At 42.6% G+C, this 21,743-nt stretch overlaps 1 protein-coding gene across 1 annotated transcript in view; it reads right to left on the reverse strand.

Annotated features, from left to right (window-relative positions):
* Positions 1–3,456: 3,456 nt before the first annotated feature.
* LOC126212763 (period circadian protein-like) overlaps positions 3,457–21,743 on the reverse strand; it is a 176,285-nt gene continuing 157,998 nt past the window's right edge. Inside the window, exons 21-24 of the mRNA XM_049940169.1 lie at positions 20,313–20,381; positions 18,052–18,174; positions 9,682–9,837; positions 3,457–3,583 (exon numbers count right to left, since the gene is read on the reverse strand). Coding sequence (XP_049796126.1) covers positions 3,488–3,583; positions 9,682–9,837; positions 18,052–18,174; positions 20,313–20,381 — 444 coding nt within the window. The 3' untranslated portion in view covers positions 3,457–3,487. The remainder of the gene's footprint in view (positions 3,584–9,681; positions 9,838–18,051; positions 18,175–20,312; positions 20,382–21,743) is intronic.

A 21,743-nucleotide genomic window follows, 5' to 3' on the forward strand; every position in this document is an offset into this window, starting at 1 on the left:
CGTCATCGAACCCATCGTTCTACCATTCCTAGACCGGCAAGGGAACTTGCTGTTCCAACAGGACAATGCACATCCGCATGTATCCCGTGCCACCCAACGTGCTCTAGAAGGTGTAAGTCAACTACCCTGGCCAGCAAGATCTCCGGATCTGTCCCCCATTGAGCATGTTTGGGACTGGATGAAGTGTCGTCTCACGCGGTCTGCACGTCCAGCACGAACGCTGGTCCAACTGAGGCGCCAGGTGGAAATGGCATGGCAAGCCGTTCCACAGGACTACATCCAGCATCTCTACGATCGTCTCCATGGGAGAATAGCAGCCTGCATTGCTGCGAAAGGTGGATATACACTGTACTAGTGCCGACATTGTGCATGCTCTGTTGCCTGTGTCTATGTGCCTGTGGTTCTGTCAGTGTGATCATGTGATGTATCTGACCCCAGGAATGTGTCAATAAAGTTTCCCCTTCCTGGGACAATGAATTCACGGTGTTCTTATTTCAATTTCCAGGAGTGTAAGTCCGAGAAGCTTTCTATTAACATTTCAGTGTGCCAGCTTCCATAGCAGAATAGATTCATAAACCAGTAAACCGTAACAACTAATTACAGATTTAACAAGCAACATAATTTATCATACGCACGGGCCTTTTTCTATATATTCTCTGTTGTAACAACTGTCGAAAACAATGTAAGACACTTATGCTGATTGTTAGCTTACATGATTTTATGTCTATCCTGTGACAACTGTTCCAAGAAAAATACATGTGTATTCTCTATGGTCAGCTGAAGCAATACTGTTTGCCAATTCCCAGAAATGCTACAACTAAAATAAATCTCTGCTTCAGTTAAGATATGATGATCTTATTTTCCTCTACAACTGTGGACAATAAGGTATCTGGTGTTTCCTAGTCAATGAGGAATTTTATTTCGTCAAGAGTACTGCAAGGTACTTTCATACACCCCTTTAATTTTTTGTCATTTAATTTTTTCAGTTCTTTGCAGAGATTTATTTGGAAGCGTGTTTAATTTTTCCTGGTCTCAGCAGAAACTGATGTGTATTGTGCATCTTACACAGTACAATAGATTGTACAACTTATTTAACATCGGTCAATATTTTTAAAGCTCTGCAGTCATCTCGAATGTATTGCGAAAAACGTCAATACTGATCGCATATGGTCATTGTATATTGTGCAATATAAAATAAATATTGAGTGTGTGAGGGCCCCTTAAGGAAGAGAGAATTATTGCATTGATACTAGTCCACTATATCATCTGGAAGGAAAATGACAGCCTGACTAACATCCTTGCTCCAGTCAGAAAACTGTTTGATATGGTGCGACATATTAAGTATACAAATATAATAGAGGGAAACATTCCACGTGGGAAAAATACATCTAAAAACAAAGATGATGTAACTTACCAAACGAAAGCGTTGGTACATTGATAGAGACAATAACAAACACACACACACACACACACACACACACACACACACACACATATCCATCCGCACATATACAGACAGAAGCAGACATATGTGCGGATGGATGTGTGTGTGTGTGTGTGTGTGTGTGCGCACGAGCGCGCGCGCGTGTGCGCGGGAGGTAAGTCTTTCCGCTCCCGGGATTGGAATGACTCCTTACCCTCTCCCTTAAAACCCACATCCTTTCGTCTTTCCCTCTCCTTCCCTCTTTCCTGATGAAGCAACCGTTGGTTGCGAAAGCTTGAATTTTGTTTGTGTGTGTGTGTGTGTGTGTGTGTGTGTGTGTGTGTGTGTGTTTGTTAGTGTCTCTATCACCATACCAACACTTTCGTTTGGTAAGTTACATCATCTTTGTTTTTAGATATATTAAGTATACAAGTAAGCAACTTAATCGTGTTAAGAAAAATCAAAAACATGTAAGGAAGTTTTTATTGTTATTACCTTACAATGTTTGGAATTCAATGTAGCAATTCCAATTATGCAGATAGGAAACAAAGGATGTCAGTTGTTGGATAGTGCAGGAGTATAGGAGTGTAATGCTCCAAGAGAGGGGGAAAACACACACAAGTGTTAAAAATAATTTTTTTTATTTCGAAGTTATTTAGCAAATATATCCACAAATATATGTATATATACAGACACACACAAAATAAATGTGCAGTATTTCTTGCAACTTACATAACTACATGTACAAAAGCTAGTCAGTACAGGCTTCATAAGCCCTTATACTGGACTATAGTAATAAAAGTGTAAAATAAATAAGTCTCAATAGAGTTTGAAAGTTTGCACAAAATATAGTCTCTTATCATAGGATCCACAACGGTGGATTAGGAAGAACTTGCTCAAAAATGAAGCAAGTGCTGAAGCGCAGCAGAACAGAGGAAAAAAATGAAGAAATTTTCTCGACTTTGAATTCCAAAGTTGGCATCTGACTAGCATCCCACAGCTTCCGATAACATATACGTTTAATGAAAATGATTTCAGCTTTTTTCTTCTTCAGTCTGTTGTATTTAAACAAGATATCAATTCTCTTCTTTTCCTTAAACATCCTTGCTCATTTTCATAAAACACTGCTCAGTCTCACTGAGAATTAATTAAGTCTGTGTGCTGTCGTATTTGCCGAGCCCGAAGATGGAGCTAAGGACGGTACAGCCGGTGAAGTACGCTCGTGCACCTCGCATCCCCGGTGAGACCCAGAAAACCGGTCTCGCCCTCCGTTCTCCTTGTCGTTCGTTCCACCGGTCCCTCGGAACTGGAGCGACGAGAGCAGCACTACTTCCCAGATGCCCGGAGACCCCTCGGTATGGGGCACTAGTCTTGTGGCTCCCATCCCAATAAAAAAATGGATGTATGCAACTTTACACATTTTCTGCTCTGAATGATATAGAAGCAAAACACGTGCAGACACTTTGAACATATGAACACGACACACTGAAAGCAGCGCAGTGATGCCACGAGGTATAATACTGTCCGGCCAGAGCACTGTAGACGATTCCACACGAGGAGAAAGAGCAGACACGGACTGATGGTGGTGAGCGGAACATTCTGCAGTCCTGCACGGTAAAGGAAATTCGGTAGTCTGGGACCTATCACGGTCTGTCCGCTTTTCAGGTACACGGGGAAGTAGGCTCGACAACTGGGCTGCGATTCCCACGGGGGAAAATGCGCCGTTCCCATTGCGGGACCATTTTCCTCTTGCGGGAAACTGTGGTGAATTCCCGTGCCGGTGCCTCCGGGAAAACACCTGCTGCAGTGACTCCCACAGAGGTGCACGGCAAAGGTGGCGGGAGAGGCCGTACCGCGGGCAGGACACGGGCACCTGCGACGCTCCTCCGTCTCGCGAGTGAACCGTCGGACTCTGTCCGGAAGGGTCGGCTCCGGCAGACGAGCGCTTCCAGATCCCGGAGATCCGCGGGCAGCTCGGGGCCGAACCCCTTCGAGGGACGCGGGTGTTGCGCGGTGGCGCGTTGCTGGAGAAAGCCCCCTGGGGCTACGGCTGGGAGGCGTCCACTACGCCGGCTGCGATACGGGTGACGGCATCGGCGCATTCTCCTCGAAGATCATCACCAGCTTGCTGTACTCCAAACTGCGCCGCTTCTTGCGAGTCTGTAGAGAAAGAGTGACTATTTACTACACAGCTGAGAGGTGACAGAGGCGTGAGTCTCAGAAAGACACGTGTTATTCAATTTCAAACTAACACCAGAAGTAGACATTAATAATTGTGCACTAACTGAAGCAAAGTGTATGAAATGTGTTGGGTACCAGCTGGATAGCAAGTTAAAATGAACCCAACACATTGATAAACAAATCAAGAAACTCAGCAGAGAATTATTATGACCTTGCTGTGCTGATCTAAAGACACGAGCGACTACTTATTTCTCATATTTTCCCTCCCTGACAGAATCATCTTCTGGAGTAGTGTGCCTACAGTAAATAAAGTGTTCAGCAGAAACAAGCAGTAAGAGTATTGTGTAAAGTAGATAACCGTACACTGAGGTTACAAAAGTCATAGGATACTTGAGAATATCGTGTCAGTCCTCCTTTTGCAGGCAGTAGTTTAGGAGCTGAATGTGGTACAAACTCGACAAGTCGTCAGAAGTTTCCTGCAGAAATATTGAGACATGCTTCCTCTACAGCCGTCCATATTGCGAAAGTGCTACCAGTGCAGGACTTTGTGTACGAACTGACCTCCTGATTACATACCATAAATGTTTGATGGGATTCGGGTCAAGCAATCGAGGTGGCCAAATCATTCACTTAAATTGTCCAGAATGTCCTTCCGACCAATCTACATCTACATCTACATACATACACCGCAATCCACCATATGGTGTGTGGCGGAGGGTACCTCATACCACAACTAGCATCTTCTCTCCCTGATCCACTCCCAAACAAAACGAGGGAAAAATGACTGCATATATGCCTCTGTACGAGCCCTAATCTCTCTTATCTTATCTTTGTTGTCTTTCCGCGAAATGTAAGTTGGCGGCAGTAAAATTTTACTGCAGTCAGCCTCAAATGCTGGTTCTCTAAATTTCCTCAGTAGCGATTCACGAAAAGAACGCCTCCTTTCCTCTAGAGACTCCCACCCCAGTTCCCGAAGCATTTCCGTAACACTCACACAATGATCAAACCTACCAGTAACAAATCTAGCAGCCCACCTCTGAATTGCTTCTATGTCCTCCCTCAATCCGACCTGATAGGGATCCCAAACGCTCGAGCAGTACTCAAGAATAGGTCGTATTACTGTTTTATAAGCGGTCTGCTTTACAGATGAACCACATCTTCCCAAAATTCTGCCAATGAACCGAAGACGACTATCCGCCTTCCCCACAACTGCCATTACATGCTTGTCCCACTTCATATCGCTCTGCAATGTTACGCCCAAATATTTAAATCGACGTGACTGTGTCAAGCGCTACACTACTAATGGAGCATTCAAACATTACGGGATTATTCTTCCTATTCATCTGCATTAATTTACATTTATCTATATTTAGAGTTAGCTGCCATTCTTTACACCAATCACAAATCCTGTCCAAGTCATCTTCTATCTTCCTACAGTCACTCAGCAACGATACCTTCCCGTACACCACAGTATCATCAGCAAACAGCCGCCCATTGCTAGCCACCCTATCCGAAAGATCATTTATGTAGACAGAAAACAAAAGCGGACCTACCACACATCCCTGGGCCACTCCAGATGATACCCTCACTGCTGATGAACACTCACCGTCGAGGACAACGTACTGGGTTCTATTACTTAAGAAGTCTTCGAGCCACTCACATACTTGGGAACCAATCCCATGTGCTTGTACCTTAGTTAGGAGTCTGCAGTGGGGCGCAAACAATTAAGGCCCGGAGACGTGGTGCACTGCCTTGAAGTCCACGAATGGGTGCAAATGGTCTCCCAGTTGCTGGACACAGCCATTTATAGTCAGTGATCAGTTCAGTTGGACCAGATGACACAGTCCATTCCATGTAAAAACAGCCCACACCATTCTCGAGCCACCACCAGTTCACACAGCACCTCGCTCGCAACCTGGGTCCGTACCTTTGTGGGATCTGCACCACACTCTAACACTACCATCACACCTGACCAACTGAAATCAGAACTTATGTGACTAGGACACGGTTTTCCGGTTGTCTAGGATCCAACTGATATGGTCACGAGTGCAGGTGAGGCACTGCAGACGGTATCGTGCTGTTCGCAAACGCACTCACATTGCTCACCTGCACCCACAGCCTGTTAATGCCAGATTTTGCCACACTGTCCAGACAGATACATTCCTCATACATCCCACATTGTTTTCTGTGGTTATTTCACACTGCTCGTCTGTTAGCAGTGACAAATCTACTGAGACACCGCTGCTCTCGGTCGTGAAGTGAAGACCATTGGTCACTGTGCTGTCTGTGATGAGAGGTAATGCCTGAAATCTTGGCACACTCTTGAAACTGTGGATCTCTGAAAACTGGTGTCCCTAACGATTTTTGAAATGGGATGTCCCATGTGTCTAGCTCCATTTACCACTACATTTTCAAAGTCTGTTAACTGCTGTCGCGTGGCCACAATCGTGTCAGAAACCTCTTCACATGAATCACTCTAGTACAAATGACAGTTCCACCAATACGCTGCCCTTTCATACCTTGTGTACGCAATGCTACCAGCTTTGAATATAATAGAGGGAAACATTCCATGTGGGAAAGATATATATCTCCAAACAAAGATTATGTAACTTACCAAAGGAAAGCGTTGGTATGTTGATAGAGACACTAACACATACATACACACAAAATTCAAGCTTTCGCAACCAACGGTTGCTTCGTCAGGAAAGAGGGAAGGAGAGGGAAAGACGAAAGGATGTGGGTTTTAAGGGAGAGGGTAAGGAGTCATTCCAATCCCGGGAGCGGAAAGACTTACCTTAGGGGGAAAAGAGGACGGGTATACACTCGCACACACACACACATATCCAGCCACACATATACAGACACAAGCAGACATATTCAAAGGCAAAGAGTTTGGCCCAAACTCTTCTGGGCAAATAACCAGAGCCACTTCCTCATCCCCTCAAACCCAGAACCTCCCACAGAAGAACCACAAAAGTGCCCCACTTGTGACAGGATACTTTCCGGGACTGGACCAGACTCTGAATGTGGCTCTCCAGCAGGGATACGACTTCCTCAAATCCTGCCCTGAAATGAGATCCATCCTTCATGAAATCCTCCCCACTCCACCAAGAGTGTCTTTCCGCCGTCCACCTAACCTTCGTAACCTGTTAGTTCATCCCTATGAAATCCCCAAACCACCTTCCCTACCCTCTGGCTCCTACCCTTGTAACCGCCCCCGGTGTAAAACCTGTCCCATGCACCCTCCCACCACCACCTACTCCAGTCCTGTAACCCGGAAGGTGTACACAATCAAAGGTAGAGCCACGTGTGAAAGCACCCACATTATTTACCAACTGACCTGCCTACACTGTGAAGCTTTCTATGTGGGAATGACCAGCAACAAACTGTCCATTCCAATGAATGTGTTTGTTGGTAATGAGGATCACCCTGTAGCTAAACATGCCTTGGTGCACGGCCAGCACATCTTGGCACAGTGTTACACCGTCCGGGTTATCTGGATACTTCCCACTAACACCGACCTATCCGAACTCCGGAGATGGGAACTTGCTCTTCAATATATCCTCTCTTCCCGTTATCCACCAGGCCTCAATCTCCGCTAATTTCAAGTTGCCGCCGCTCATACCTCACCTGTCATTCAACAACATCTTTGCCTCTGCACTTCCGCCTGGACTGACATCTCTGCCCAAACTCTTTGTCTTTGAACATGTCTGCTTGTGTCTGTATATGTGTGGATGGATTGGTGTGTGTGTGTGTGTGTGTGTGTGTGCGAGTGTATACCCGTCATTTTTCCCTCCTTTTTTCCCCCTAAGGTAAGTCTTTCCGCTCCCGGGATTGGAATGACTCCTTACCCTCTCCCTTAAAACCCACATCCTTTCGTCTTTCCCTCTCCTTCCCTCTTTCCTGCCGAAGCAGCCGTTGGTTGCGAAAGCTAGAATTTTGTGTGTATGTTTGTGTTAGTTTGTGTGTCTATCAACCTGCCAGCGCTTCATTCGGTAAGTCACATCATCTTTGTTTGTAGATATATACTACCACCTTTTTTATATGTGCATATTACTATCCGATGACTTTTGTTATCTCAGTGTAGATGTTGCAGATGCTTTTTTAAGTAGGTTCAGATTTCTTACACACTATGCATTACATTTTCTCCTTGTCAGTTTCATCTGAAGTATGATATGTACATGTTGCATACAAGACACACATATGACATTCATGTAGACTGCCACTGTTTCAGTTCAAAGTGCCCTTTTGCATGTGTAGATGGAACTGATTGGTTTTCAGTGTAATTCTTATGTCAAAGACAAATTTTACTTTAAATATGTCCAGAAGGTCTACATTGTTTTCCTCATGACAAGTTTCCATGTCTCAATAGTGAGGTTGCAACTGTCTTAAAATATTTTGATCAATTTACGTTTTTTGGAGGATTTCTTTGATTATGGAACTACATAAGTCGTGATTACGTAGCAACATAAGTCTGGGTTGGGTTGTTTGGGGAAGGAGACCAGACAGTAAGGTCATCAGTCTCATCAGATTAGAGAAGGATGGGGAAGGAAGTCGGCCATGCCCTTTCAGAGGAACCATCCCGGCATTTGTCTGGAGTGATTGAGAGAAATCACGGAAAACCTAAATCAGGATGGCCAGACGAGGGATTGAACCGTCATCCTCCCGAATGCGAGTTCAGTGTAACATAAGTCTGAAAATTTGTCAATTTGTCTGTGTCTCTCCACATGCCAACAGTTTTTACCACAAAAAATTATATCTTCTGTGCTAAAAATAATTAAATAATACTAAAAAAATGTTTTCCTTGTGGTCTATGTTGTTGAGAAACATGAAACCCCAGTCATTTTTGTGCACTTAACATCCAGTCTGAGGTGTAAAATTAGTTTTCAATTATTTCATTTTCACATAAGTACATTATCAAAATTTTACTGATACATAAGGTTCTTTTCATATGGGTGACATGCCTGCTGTGGCAGAGAAAGGAAGGGAACCAGCAGAAAAAGGCAAATATGCTCCTCTTCAAAAGACAGAATGAAAAGTGGGGTACCAGCTGCCTCATTGTGCCAAATTGTGGCATGCCAACATATTTGTGCTGAGACAGAAGGAGACAGTGGCAATGGAAAAGAGGCAGAAAAGTAATAAATACTGGACGACAGTAGACACTGGCCATGGTAGAGAAAGAGTGAAGGAGATAATTGCAGTGTGAGAGAAAGAGAGAGACACAGTGGCAGCAGAGCATAGTTGACAGAGACACAACAGTGTTAGGAAAAAAGTGAAGGAGACAGTGGCAGCAGGGAGAGGAATAGAGAGGAAGAGAACGCGAAAGTGGGTGGGAGCCAGTGATAATGAGAGACAGAGTATATGTCAACAACAATGTGGAAAAGTGAGAAGAGACAGCAGCAGCGAGAAGGAAGAAATGAGATAGTAGCAGCAAGAGAGACTAAGAGCGAGACAGTACTAGTGAGAGCAGAGAGTAATAGTAGCGCAGAATGAAAGGAGCTGTGGCTGTGACATAGGAGACAGTGACACACACAAAGAGGTAATGACTGGGATGAATAAGTGGGTGAGAATGGACAAGTGGGAGTGGACGGACATGTGGCTGTGAGCGAATTATAATTAGGGGAGTTGGTGGTAGAGTGGAAGTATATTCACGTGCCAAAATTTTAGGGAAAATTTTTAAAGGTGCTGAGGAAGGTAGAATGAGTCAGCTGGTACCCCTGTTTTCAGTCAGAGTCTTTTAATAAACAGGAGCATGTTCACCTTTTCTGTGATCCAAAAGGAGCATTTTTCCACTGGTGATGACTAATGGCTGATGGCGATTATGATGACACATGTCTTGTGCTGATGTTATGTGACTTATGGTAATGAAGGCATGTGATCTGTTGTGATGATGATGATGATGATGACAAAGGGCTCATGGTGGTGGTGACACAAGACTCATAGTAATGACGAGAAAGGGCTGTTGTTGATGACAATGATGACGACAATGGCAAATGGCTAGTGATTATGTCAAATTGGCCGGTAATAGTAACGACGTCAGACAGCTGACGGTGACGACGACACCTCGAGATACGCACCCTGTGGAGCGTGGCACCGGCTTCCGCGCCGGCACTGTCGTTGCCAGACCCCGAGCTGCTGGAAGTGAGCTCACCCTCCTCGAAGCCCAGCTCCTTGCCGCCGGCGCGCGCCATGTCCAGGTACAGCTGGCCCAGCTGCTCATTCACCAGCATCGGCTGCAACAAAACGTGACACGGACACTGTAGCTATGTGTCTCTCTCGGTGCCTTACACTTCCACTATTTCTACACGGCAGAGTTGCAGGAATATATGAGGGCAGTTCAATAAGTAATGCAACACATTTTTTTTCTCGGCCAATTTTGGTTGAAAAAACCGCAAATTTCTTGTGGAATATTTTCAAACATTCCCGCTTCCTCTCGTATAGTTTCATTGACTTCCGACAGGTGGCAGCGCTGTACGGAGCTGTTAAAATGGCGTCTGTCACGGATGTGCGTTGCAAACAACGGGCAGTGATCGAGTTTCTTTTGGCGGAAAACCAGGGCATCTCAGATATTCGTAGGCGCTTGCAGAATGTCTACGGTGATCTGGCAGTGGACAAAAGCACGGTGAGTCGTCGGGCAAAGCGTGTGTCATCATCGCCGCAAGGTCAAGCGAGACTGTCTGATCTCGCGCGTGCGGGCCGGCCGTGCACAGCTGTGACTCCTGCAATGGCGGAGCGTGCGAACACACTCGTTCGAGATGATCGACGGATCACCGTCAAACAACTCGGTGCTCAACTTGACATCTCTGTTGGTAGTGCTGTCACAATTGTTCACCAGTTGGGATATTCAAAGGTTTGTTCCCGCTGGGTCCCTCGTTGTCTAACCGAACACCATAAAGAGCAAAGGAGAACCATCTGTGCGGAATTGCTTGCTCGTCGTGTGGCTGAGGGTGACAATTTCTTGTCAAAGATTGTTACAGGCGATGAAACATGGGTTCGTCACTTCGAACCTGAAACAAAACGGCAATCAATGGAGTGGCGCCACACCCACTCCCCTACCGAGAAAAAGTTTAAAGCCATACCCTCAGCCGGTAAAGTCACGGTTACAGTCTTCTGGGACGCTGAAGGGGTTATTCTGTTCGATGTCCTTCCCCACGGTCAAACGATCAACTCTGAAATGTATTGTGCTACTCTTCAGAAATTGAAGAAACGACTTCAGCGTGTTCGTAGGCACAAAAATCTGAACGAACTTCTCCTTCTTCATGACAGCGCAAGCCGTCACACAAGTCTTCGCACCCGAGAGGAGCTCACAAAACTTCAGTGGACTGTTCTTCCTCATGCACCCTACAGCCCCGATCTCGCACCGTCGGATTTCCATATGTTTGGCCCAATGAAGGACGCAATCCATGGGAGGCACTACGCGGATGATGAAGAAGTTATTGATGCAGTACGACGTTGGCTCCGACATCGACCAGTGGAATGGTACCGTGCAGGCATACAGGCCCTCATTTCAAGGTGGCGTAAGGCCGTAGCATTGAATGGAGATTACGTTGAAAAATAGTGTGTAGCTAAAAGATTGGGGAATAACCTGGTGTATTTCAATGCTGAATGAAACAACCCCTGTTTCAGAAAAAAATGTGTTGCATTACTTATTGAACTGCCCTCGTATATGAAACTTCCTGACAGATTAAAACTGTGTGCCGGACCGAGACTCGAACTCGGGACCTTTGCCTTTCACGGGCAAGTGCTCTACCGACTGAGCTACCCCAAGCACGACTCACGCCCCGTCCTCACAGCTTTACTTCTGCCAGTACCATGCCTCCTACCTTCCAAACTTTACAGAAGCTCTCCTGCGAACCTTGCAGAACTAGCACTCCTCAAAGAAAGTCCCGAGTTCGAGTCTCGATCCGGCACACAGTTTTAATCTGCCAGGAAGTTTCATATCGGCGCACACTCCGCTGCAGAGTGAAAATCTCATTCAGGAATATATATGCTCCAGTCTCTTCCTCGCTTGTATACGATGGCTTAGTTTTACCGGCATAACGAGTATTCCAGGTTTCCAAATTATTTTGACTTCTTGCTTCCGTATCTACACCTACACGATTACTGTGCAGTTCACACTCAAGTGTTTGGCAGTTGGTGCATAGTATCACTTTAACACTATTTTTCTGCCACTAAAATGTCAAATACCATACACAGAAAATGGTGACTTAATTCTTTCACTGTGAGCTCTCATTTCTCCTATTTTATCACACTGGTCATTTCCCCCAATGTAAGTATGAGTCAGAAAAATACTTTGCCCTTCTGCGGAGAAAGTGGTGGTTGAAATTACACGAAAAAATCTCAAAGCAATGAAAAAGCCTTTCCTTTAATGATTGCCACCCGAATTACTTATCATATCCATGACATACACACACTTATTTAGTGATAATATGAAATGGGATTGCCTTCTTTGCATTTCTTTCCTCAATGGTCTCCATCAGTCCTATCTGGTAAAGTTCCTGTGTCACACTGCAGTATTCCTCGGTGGTGAACTGTAGGGATCTGTGGTCAAACCTCACTTCGACACACAGTTCTGTCTCTTACAACCATTGTAACAAATACTCAGTAAAGAACACTCCTCATAAAGATTACCTTTGCTTTTTTTTCTTGAAAATTGGTAACTGACTTTATCTATAGGACTTGCAAATGTGATCCACAGGAGGTTTCAATTGATAATGTTCCACAATATACATACATGACCTAGAAAAAAAAACATTGAAAAACCTATGAAGCTGATGCATACAAAATGAGTGTCTGACACTACTTTTATTTCATGAATGGTTCAACATATCGAAATTATATTTTCAGCAGATTATAGCAGACTGAAAGGCACTGTAGGGAAGCAGCCTACTCACGCTGTAGTAAATTCACATCAGTCTTTCCATTGTGTGCCAGCCAGTCTGCTGTAACTAGCTCTGACGTCAAAAATGTTGTGCAGTACATTAAAAATCAAGCAAATAACCTAAAACATTTCTAGCATGTCAGGAGTAATACTAAATTAATGTGTGTTGAATATCAGTTCGATAACTTTAGCCATTTTCGAAATTTGGACGTTTTTCTGTAAAAATCATTGGCGCAACAGAAAAGAGCTAGAAAGTTAAAAATTCATATTTAGATTCATTTTTCATAATTATTTAATAAAAACAGTACTTTGGATTTCACAAATTAAAATTTTAGTGGAAATTCATGATTTTCTGGTTTTCGCCTCAAAACTTAAGGAAGCAAGATAGATTAAGTAGGCTAGTAAATAAGGCTAGGATGTTTATATTTAAGTAGAATGGAGATGCGCTATCACCATAAGAATGTGAGAAGTTTCATTTGAATACCTATAAAACTACAGCGATAGCGTATCTCCAAAGGGCCAGTTCAGAGCTCGTCTACTGCGTGCAGTGTAATTAAATTAATTCTCTCGCCCAAAATATCTAACTTAGCCACGTCAAACTTTTGTTATAATTACTTGCCTGTGTGTTGAATGCACATTTAAATTGAGAGCTTGATCGGCCATCAGCAAAAGAAGCTATGATTTTTTCGGTAACCTAAAGTGGTGCATTACTAGTCCAGCGGCTAGTCGGGAGAGCCGATTTGATCAGGCGTTCCCTTAGCCGTCCGCACCGCGGCTTTATATATAAGAACGCTCCGCGAGGAAGCAAGGCCCCAGTTCTCTCCAGACGCTAAATAGCACGTCATCTGTGTAGGGAGTCGCGTCGCGTCGGTATCATTGCTACAAACAGCCTCGGATGCCGTATTAAGTTACTCGGGATACGTGTAACCATGAAATCATTTTAGAGTGAAGTGTTAATTCTGGGATGATTTTCATTATCTAGCTTCAGTTTGCGTATTGTCGTATTTTCACATGCCGCCGCGGGACAAACATTCTACCATTATTTAGCGTGGCGTTTGATGAACCTAATCATCAAATTATGGCGAGCATTCATTTAAATATTCAATTTGGACAATTATAGTTGCATCATCGCATTAGACTCTGAACTGCTCTGTTAGTTAGGTTGTGTGGATTCTTTTGTTTTTCATCTGTGACTTTCAGAATATACTCAACTATTTTAGAAAATCGTTTTTGATTATAAATCCCGGACAATCTCCTAATTCCTCAGAGCTATAAGCTGCAGCTGTAAGTGTATTCTCAGATGAAGTGGGCACTAGGAATTCTAATTACAGGCTTCACATTTTGCTAATCACTTTCTGGTTGCCAATATTGTAGTTAGAGAGCCAGTGTTGAGAACGGCGAAAGACAGCATAAATAACATTCTAAATAATAGCAACATTTTAACAACAACATAATTTCCACTCGCCGCCCCACATATGGTAAAACGGCAGGGAAATGCAGTGTTTCTATGTTCAAACAAACATAATTAATACAACAGTTAAACAATTAATTCTATCCGCCGCCCCACAGCATGTGATTTTGTTACATATTTAATACTCTTAACTCTTATACCAGCTGGCAAATATGGTTTCTTTAAATGAAATTATACATTTTAATGGCGTTGGGTAACTCTTTAAAAGACAAATACTGTGATGTATTAAACAAGCAAACAAAGTTTCTTATCACTCTACATGCCCATTTGCCGAGAACTCCATTTCAATATTATGAATCATTCATAAAATAACAGGTGATGTTATGTCTTATGTGTCTCACTATGTATAAAGAAGTTGCAACTCTAGAAAATTTTAGTGAAATTCAGGAGTGCTAGCAAAAGGACTGACACTTTCTGCAAAGGCAGCCAATTGACTCACATCATAAATATATGTGCTATATCTTACTTAAGTAGCTGCACAGATCCATTAATGTCCACCAAATTATAATAACAGATTTTAAAAGAACGGGATTGTGCATCACGAAGTAATTCACATTTAAAATTCAGGGAATAGCCAACATCATGCTGCTTCCTCCTACACATATTACCTGGAAATATTTGGATGTAAGCTTTGAGCGATTCGAGCTCAAACAAAGGCTAACAGATAATCATTCTACCGTGCACCATTCACAACTGGAACAACACAGGGGGAGAAGTGACAGTGGTAAATAACATGACACTCTGTGTTGATCGCTGTTAGTGGAGTACTACATTATCTAGTGCAATGATGATCACGGAGCCTTTTAATGATTTTATGTCATTTACTGACAAAATGATAGTGGTAATGAAGTGTCCCCTGCCACAGACAATAAGGTGGCTTTTGGAGTATAGGTGTGGACAGAGATGCAGATGAATCGACTCACTTGTTTTTAGATGCTGACTTGTCATGTACCGTTTCATTTTATATGTTAACCAACGGACATAATGTGGCCGATGATGACATGGCAACAAACACCTGCATAAGGATTGCATTTTCTCATTTTACAGATGGAATTCACATATGTGTAAGCTGTAATGTAATTTGACAGTAACACCAAATGTAATATTATCAAGGTTTTTAAAGTGAACTGTTTTTACTAGTGATGTACACGCAAGTTGTGCCTGTGTAATGTTACATGTGATTTACGCAAACGACGTTTCCCGTTCCCTATTTATGAACAAGGAAAGATGATAGTGGCAAAATAGTAAAGCGGTGTTAGATAGGGAAGAAGTGGCCAAACATGTACTGTGCGTGGTCGTTCTGTTTCGTGTGTGCAGAGTTGAACAGTTGTTGTTGTTGTCCTGAGACTGGTTTGATGCAGCTCTCCATGCTAATCTATCCTGTGCAAGCTTCTTCATCTCCCAGTACCTACTGCAACCTACATCCTTCTGAATCTGTTTAGTGTATTCATCTCTTTGTCTCCCTCTATGATTTTTACCCTCCACACTGCCCTCCAATACTAAATTGGTGATCCCTTGATGCCTCAGAACATGTCCTACCAACTGATCCCTTCTTCTAGTCAAGTTGTGCCACAAACTCCTCTTCTCCCCAATCCTATTCAATACTTCCACATTAGTTACGTGATCTACCCATCTAATCTTCAGCATTCTTCTCTAGCACCACATTTCAAAGGCTTCTATTCTCTTCTTGTCCAAACTATTTATCATTGATGTTTCACTTCCATACATGGCTACACTCCATACAAATACTTTCAGAAACGACTTCCTGATGCTTAAATCTAAACTCGATGTTAACAAATTTCTCTTCTTCAGAAACGCTTTCCTTGCCATTGCCAGTCTACATTTTATATTGTCTCTACTTCGACCATAATCAGTTACTTTGCTCCCCAAATAGCAAGACTCCATTACTACTTTAAGTGTCTTACTTCCTAATCTAATTCCCTCAGCATCGCCCGACTTAATTCGATTACATTCCATTATCCTCGTTTTGCTTTTGTTGATGTTCATCTTATATCCTCCCTTCAAGACATTGTCCATTCCATTCAACTGCTCTTCCAAGTCCTTTGCTGTCTGTGACAGAATTACAATGTCATCGGCAAACCTCAAAGTTTTTATTTCTTCTCCATGGATTTTAATACCTACCCCGAATTTTTCTTTTATTTCCTTCACTGCTTGCTCAATATACAAATTGAATAACATCGGGGAGAGACTACAACCCTGTCTCACTCCCTTCCCAACCACTGCTTCCCTTTCATGTCCCTCGACTCATATAACTGCCATCTGGTTTCTGCACAAATGGTAAATAGCCTTTCGCTCCCCATATTTTACCCCTGCCACCTTCAGAATTTGAAAGAGAGTATTCCAGTTAACGTTGTCAAAAGCTTTCTCTAAGTCTACAAATGCTAGAAACGTAGGTTTGCCTTTTCTTAATCTTTCTTCTAAGATAAGTCGTAAGGTTAGTATTGCCTCACGTGTTCCAACATTTCTACGGAATCCAAACTGATCTTCCCCGAGGTCCGCTTCTACCAGTTTTTCCATTCGTCTGTAAAGAATTCGCGTTAGTATTTTGCAGCTGTGACTTATTAAACTGATAGTTCGGTAATTTTCACATCTGTCAACACCTTCTTTCTTTGGGATTGGAATTATTATATTCTTCTTGAAGTCTGTGGGTATTTCGCCTGTCTCATACATCTTGCTCACTAGATGGTAGAGTTTTGTCATGACTGGCTCTCCCAAGGCTGTCAGTAGTTCTAATGGAATGTTGTCTAGTCCCGGGGCCTTGTTTCAACTCAGGTCTTTCAGTGCTCTGTCAAACTCTTCACGCAGTATCTTGTCTCCCATTTCATCTTCATCTACATCCTCTTCCATTTCCATAATATTGTCCTCAAGTACATCGCACTTGTATAAACCCTCTATATACTCCTTCCACCTTTCTGCTTTCCCTTCTTTGCTTAGAACTGGGATGCCATCTGAGCTCTCGATATTCATACAAGTGATTCTCTTGTCTCCAAAGGTCTCTTTAATTTTCCTGTAGGCAGTATCTATCTTACCCCTAGTGAGACAAGCCTCTACATCCTTACATTTGTCCTCTAGCCATCCCTGCTTAGCCATTTTGCACTTCCTGTTGATCTCATTTTTGAGACGTTTGTATTCCTTTTTGCCTGCTTCATTTACTGCATTTTTATATTTTCTCCTTTCATCAATGAAATTCAGAGTTGAACAGAGAGGTGTGTAATTCAAGTAATCGGCAAGGTACAATGGCGAGTAAACATCTTCACTTGCTGTGGGCAGGGCCTCCTATGTGACAACGTCACGGTTTGGCGGTGTCTTGACTGCCAAGGAGCAGACACGGTCTCCAAAAACACAAACAGCAATGAACAAAGGAAGCTCTAAAATGAAATGCTGCTTACATCTCATTGAGCCTTCAATAGGGATGTTATATTTAATTTATACTGTATCTGCTCCAAGTTACGAAGTAATTGTGATCTGTATACCCAATGAAACAAATACGAGACAATCAATGTGTAAGGTTGATGATGTCATTTTGTAATTAGCGTAGATATTGTTTTTTCCTTTCAGTGTAAATAGCTGCAAAGGAGCAGAGTACAAGTCTTCCCAGGGCTAAGCATGGTTCTAATGAGGCACTGCTGTGCAGGGCCACCATATAAAGATAAATAATGGTGCATATTCTTAAGCAACCTTTATCAGAGATACCGTTACATAGAGTTCCTCCATACTAATGTGTCGTAAATAAGATACGTGACCACAGTTCTTTTACTGTGCCGGAGGTGTGTAAGAAAATTTATATATTTATGTCTGGCTTTATTTTTCTATTCTTGAAGGTGCTGTAACTTTTGTCATCTGTTTCATTACCAGGTACGGAGGCAAAATTAGCTAACAGCAAAAAATTATGAAACAAACTATTATTTCAAAAATAAACACAGCCTATACAGGACAATGACTTCCCTGGCATAGTTCGACATTCTCAGAATAGAATGACACTTTTAAGTGACCAATGTGAACTCCAATAGTCGGAAAGCACTCGTCTATGTGGTGCACATAAGATTATGTATTACGTACAGAACGTGTCCTCACCTGTGAGATGGCCCGCAACTTCTGCAGGTCATCCTTCAGCACAGCGTTCAACTCGCGTTCAGACACCTGGTACCTGAACATCAGGTCCGGGGTCACCTCCACGTTCTCCAGCCACGGTGGATCCTGTAGGCAGAAGGAAATGTCCAATGCAGCAAAGCTACTAGAAGTGTTGCTACCAATACAGTGAGTTAGAGTCCTGTCAGGGACACAATGTTGTGAAATTACAAAGTACCGCTTTAGGAAATTGACGTCTAGGCAATGACTTTCAAATACTATAAGTGTGAAGAAAAACAAAGAGGGTCAGTCAGTAACGTAAGACCAAAAAACACGATGGAAAGTGTGCCAATTTTCTAAAAATAACTAGCAGGTAAAACGTTCTATGATCTTGTGGAAATTCTCGTGCTAAACTACAGAAAATAGACCACAAAGAAGCACCTATAGGTACTGTATCATAGTTCTTTTTTTAGCCAACTACATATTATTTCTTTTTAAGTAGTGTAATTATACGACCTGTGGGAATACAGAGCCATTTGTGTACAAATAAAAAAAAATGGTTGGGGCAGCTGCATTTGATAAGTAGGAGATCCCTGGGCCCGAGTGGCAGTATGACACAAATTTTCATTCGTCACAACATATTCATTACACTGCATGTTTGAGATTCCCAACCAGTTTCTGTTGATATCATTTGAATGTATGTTGAATGTAACTCAATTTAAAAACATTGTACGCTCTCTGATCAGAAGTATACAGACAGCTATTAGGTACGTATCCACCCTTCACCACTATGATAGTTTGAACTCTGAACTTTCAAAGAGGTGTCTGAATGTCAGTCGCAGAATGGCAGCCCACTCTTTCTCAACACCTGAAGTCAGAAAAGGTAGTGACGTCAGACACTGCGGCCCGAGCAAAGTCGACATTCTAACTTATCCCAATCCTTTTTGAATGAAGTAATTCAGCATTTGGCTGTTAAAAATGTTATTTACTGTGACTGCAATTTTGACACGCAGTCATTGTCAAGCATTCTGAAAGCAAAAAGTCTCCATATAAAGTATGCTACAGTGAAAAAATGAAGTAATTGTTCCACGGGATTGGCACTCTGGACAGGTCAGTCGATTTCTGGAATGTCATCGTCCACAAACCGTTGCCCCGCATATGCTGCTTTAAGACAGTGTGCATCGTCATGCCTGTGCTAACATTCATCAACTCGACTGTTCCTCTACTGTATGCAGGACAACACTCTGCAAAATCTCTTCTTAGCCTTCCGCTTTTTCTTAAGCACAATATGGTGAATGCACCTAACCACAAAAAACACCCCCACCTTGTAACACCACCTCCTTTGTACTTCACTACTGGCACCACACACGATGGCACTTTATCGAGGCGTCGACCAAAGCCGAACCCTTACGATGGATTGCCGTACTGTACAGCGTGATTTGTCTCATATTCGGAATTAATTAGTTTTCTGCGTGATAGTTTTACCACTCAACATACAGATTTTCAGCTCTAAGTGCTGTGAAACTGGTAGTGCCTAAGAGTAAAAGGATTTTACAGCTGAAGCCATTTCACTTCTCAACATGATACACTGTGGAAGTGGCTGCCCAGACTACAAAAGTTTTTGATTTTTTACAACCGTCCTCTGCAATGTTCGACAATCGGTGTCCATCAGTACATGGCGTTTACCTGGTCTCAGTTTATCTGTGGTTGTTCCTCCACAATCACCTCACCAAGAGTCTACTTGGACAACTTTAGAAGGGTTAAAATGTCTGTGATGAATTTCTTACTCAGGTGACAGCCAACACATTTGGAGTCCCTGAGCTCTACTGACTGACCCAATCTACTATTATCATTTCTCTACTGAGAACAAAGTACTTTTATACTGGCAGCACCACATCTCGTGACTTCTAGTGGTTAAATCCACGTTACATACGGGTGTCGAGATGCTTTCGATCGGACAGTCTATTTCAACAAGCCGAAGATGTTTGGTTTATTGGCTGATAATGTCTGTATTCTGTAGCAACTGCAGCTATTTTACATTGCCACACTGATGCGAGAAACCCCACAAATACACAAATGCAGATACTGTAAGAGCCAAAGCACTCTAAGGACATTTCGTGATTCCAAACAGTTATTTTTGTGTTTCAAGGTGAAATTTATAGATACATTTGCTTGTATTAGCAAATCACAGAGAATAAAATTAAAGCTGGTGCTGTTACAAGACATTGCCTTAACAGTCCCTATAGCAAAAGACTAACTGCACATACCTTCAGGATGGGTCTCCGCTTCGATGTTCCCTCAGACGAGCCATTATCCATTCTCTCCCAAAGCATGTCCTGCGATGAGGAAAACAACACAATTAGTATTGCCTCTCACAATAATATCAATAAAAATAATAATAATTATTATTATTATAAATAAACATTAAATTGCAATAAAGCTTTTCCGCTTCTGTGGCAGTATACATTTTTAGATATATTGATAATGCTTTATGTGTTTGTTTGTGTGTCTATCGACGTGCCAGCACTTTCGTTTGGTAAGTCACATTATATATATATATATATATATACCGTTTGTTGCGAAAGCTAGAATTTTGTGTGTATGTTTGTGTTTGTTTGTGTGTCTATCGACCTGCCAGCGCTTTTGTTTGGAGGGAAAGACGAAAGGATGTGGGTTTTAAGGGAGAGGGTAAGGAGTCATTCCAATCCCGGGAGCGGAAAGACTTACCTTAAGGGGAAAAAAGGACGGGTATACACTCGCACACACACACATATCCATCCACACATATACAGACACAAGCAGACATATTTAAAGACCAATATGTCTGCTTGTGTCTGTATATGTGTGGATGGATATGTGCGAGTGTATACCCGTCCTTATATATATATATATATATATATATATATATATATATATATATATATATATATATATATATATATATATATATTACCAAACGGGCAGAGATGTCAGTCGGGCGGAAGTAAATTACAGTGTGGAAAGAATGAGGTGGTAGCGTCTTACCAGTATGACAGCAGGGCAGCTCAGTGTAGAGCAAGGCAAAAGCGGTCCGCAATTTACTTCCGTCCTACTGACATCTCTGCCCAAACTCTTTGCCTTTACAAATGTCTGCTTGTGTCTGTGTATGTGCGAATGGATATGTGTGTGTGTGCGCGAGTGTATACCTGTCCTTTTTTCCTTTTTTCCCCCTAAGGTAAGTCTTTCCGCTCCTGGGATTGGAATGACTCCTTACCCTCTCCCTTAAAACTCACATCCTTTCGTCTTTCCCTCTCCTTCCCTCTTTCCTGATGAGGCAACAGTTTGTTGCGAAAGCTTGAATTTTGTGTGTATGTTTGTGTTTGTTTGTGTGTCTGTCGACCTGCCAGCACTTTCATTTGGTAAGTCACATCATCTTTGTTTATATATATATATATATATATATATATATATATATATATATATATATATATATATAAAATCACTAAATATGCTGTAATCCCTCATTATGACACTTCCGGTTGTTACGATGGCTTTCCTTGACCGGAGCTGCTATTATTCAGTCCGGTAGCTCCTCAATTGGCATCACGAGGCTGAGTGCACCCCAGAAAATAGCAACAGTGGCATGAAAGCCCGGATGGTCACCCATCCAAATTCCCGCCATGCCCGTGAGTGCTTAACTTCAGTGATCTGACGGGAAT

This window comes from Schistocerca nitens, chromosome 11 (assembly GCF_023898315.1).
Source record: "Schistocerca nitens isolate TAMUIC-IGC-003100 chromosome 11, iqSchNite1.1, whole genome shotgun sequence".
NCBI classification, from domain to species: Eukaryota; Metazoa; Arthropoda; class Insecta; order Orthoptera; family Acrididae; genus Schistocerca; species Schistocerca nitens.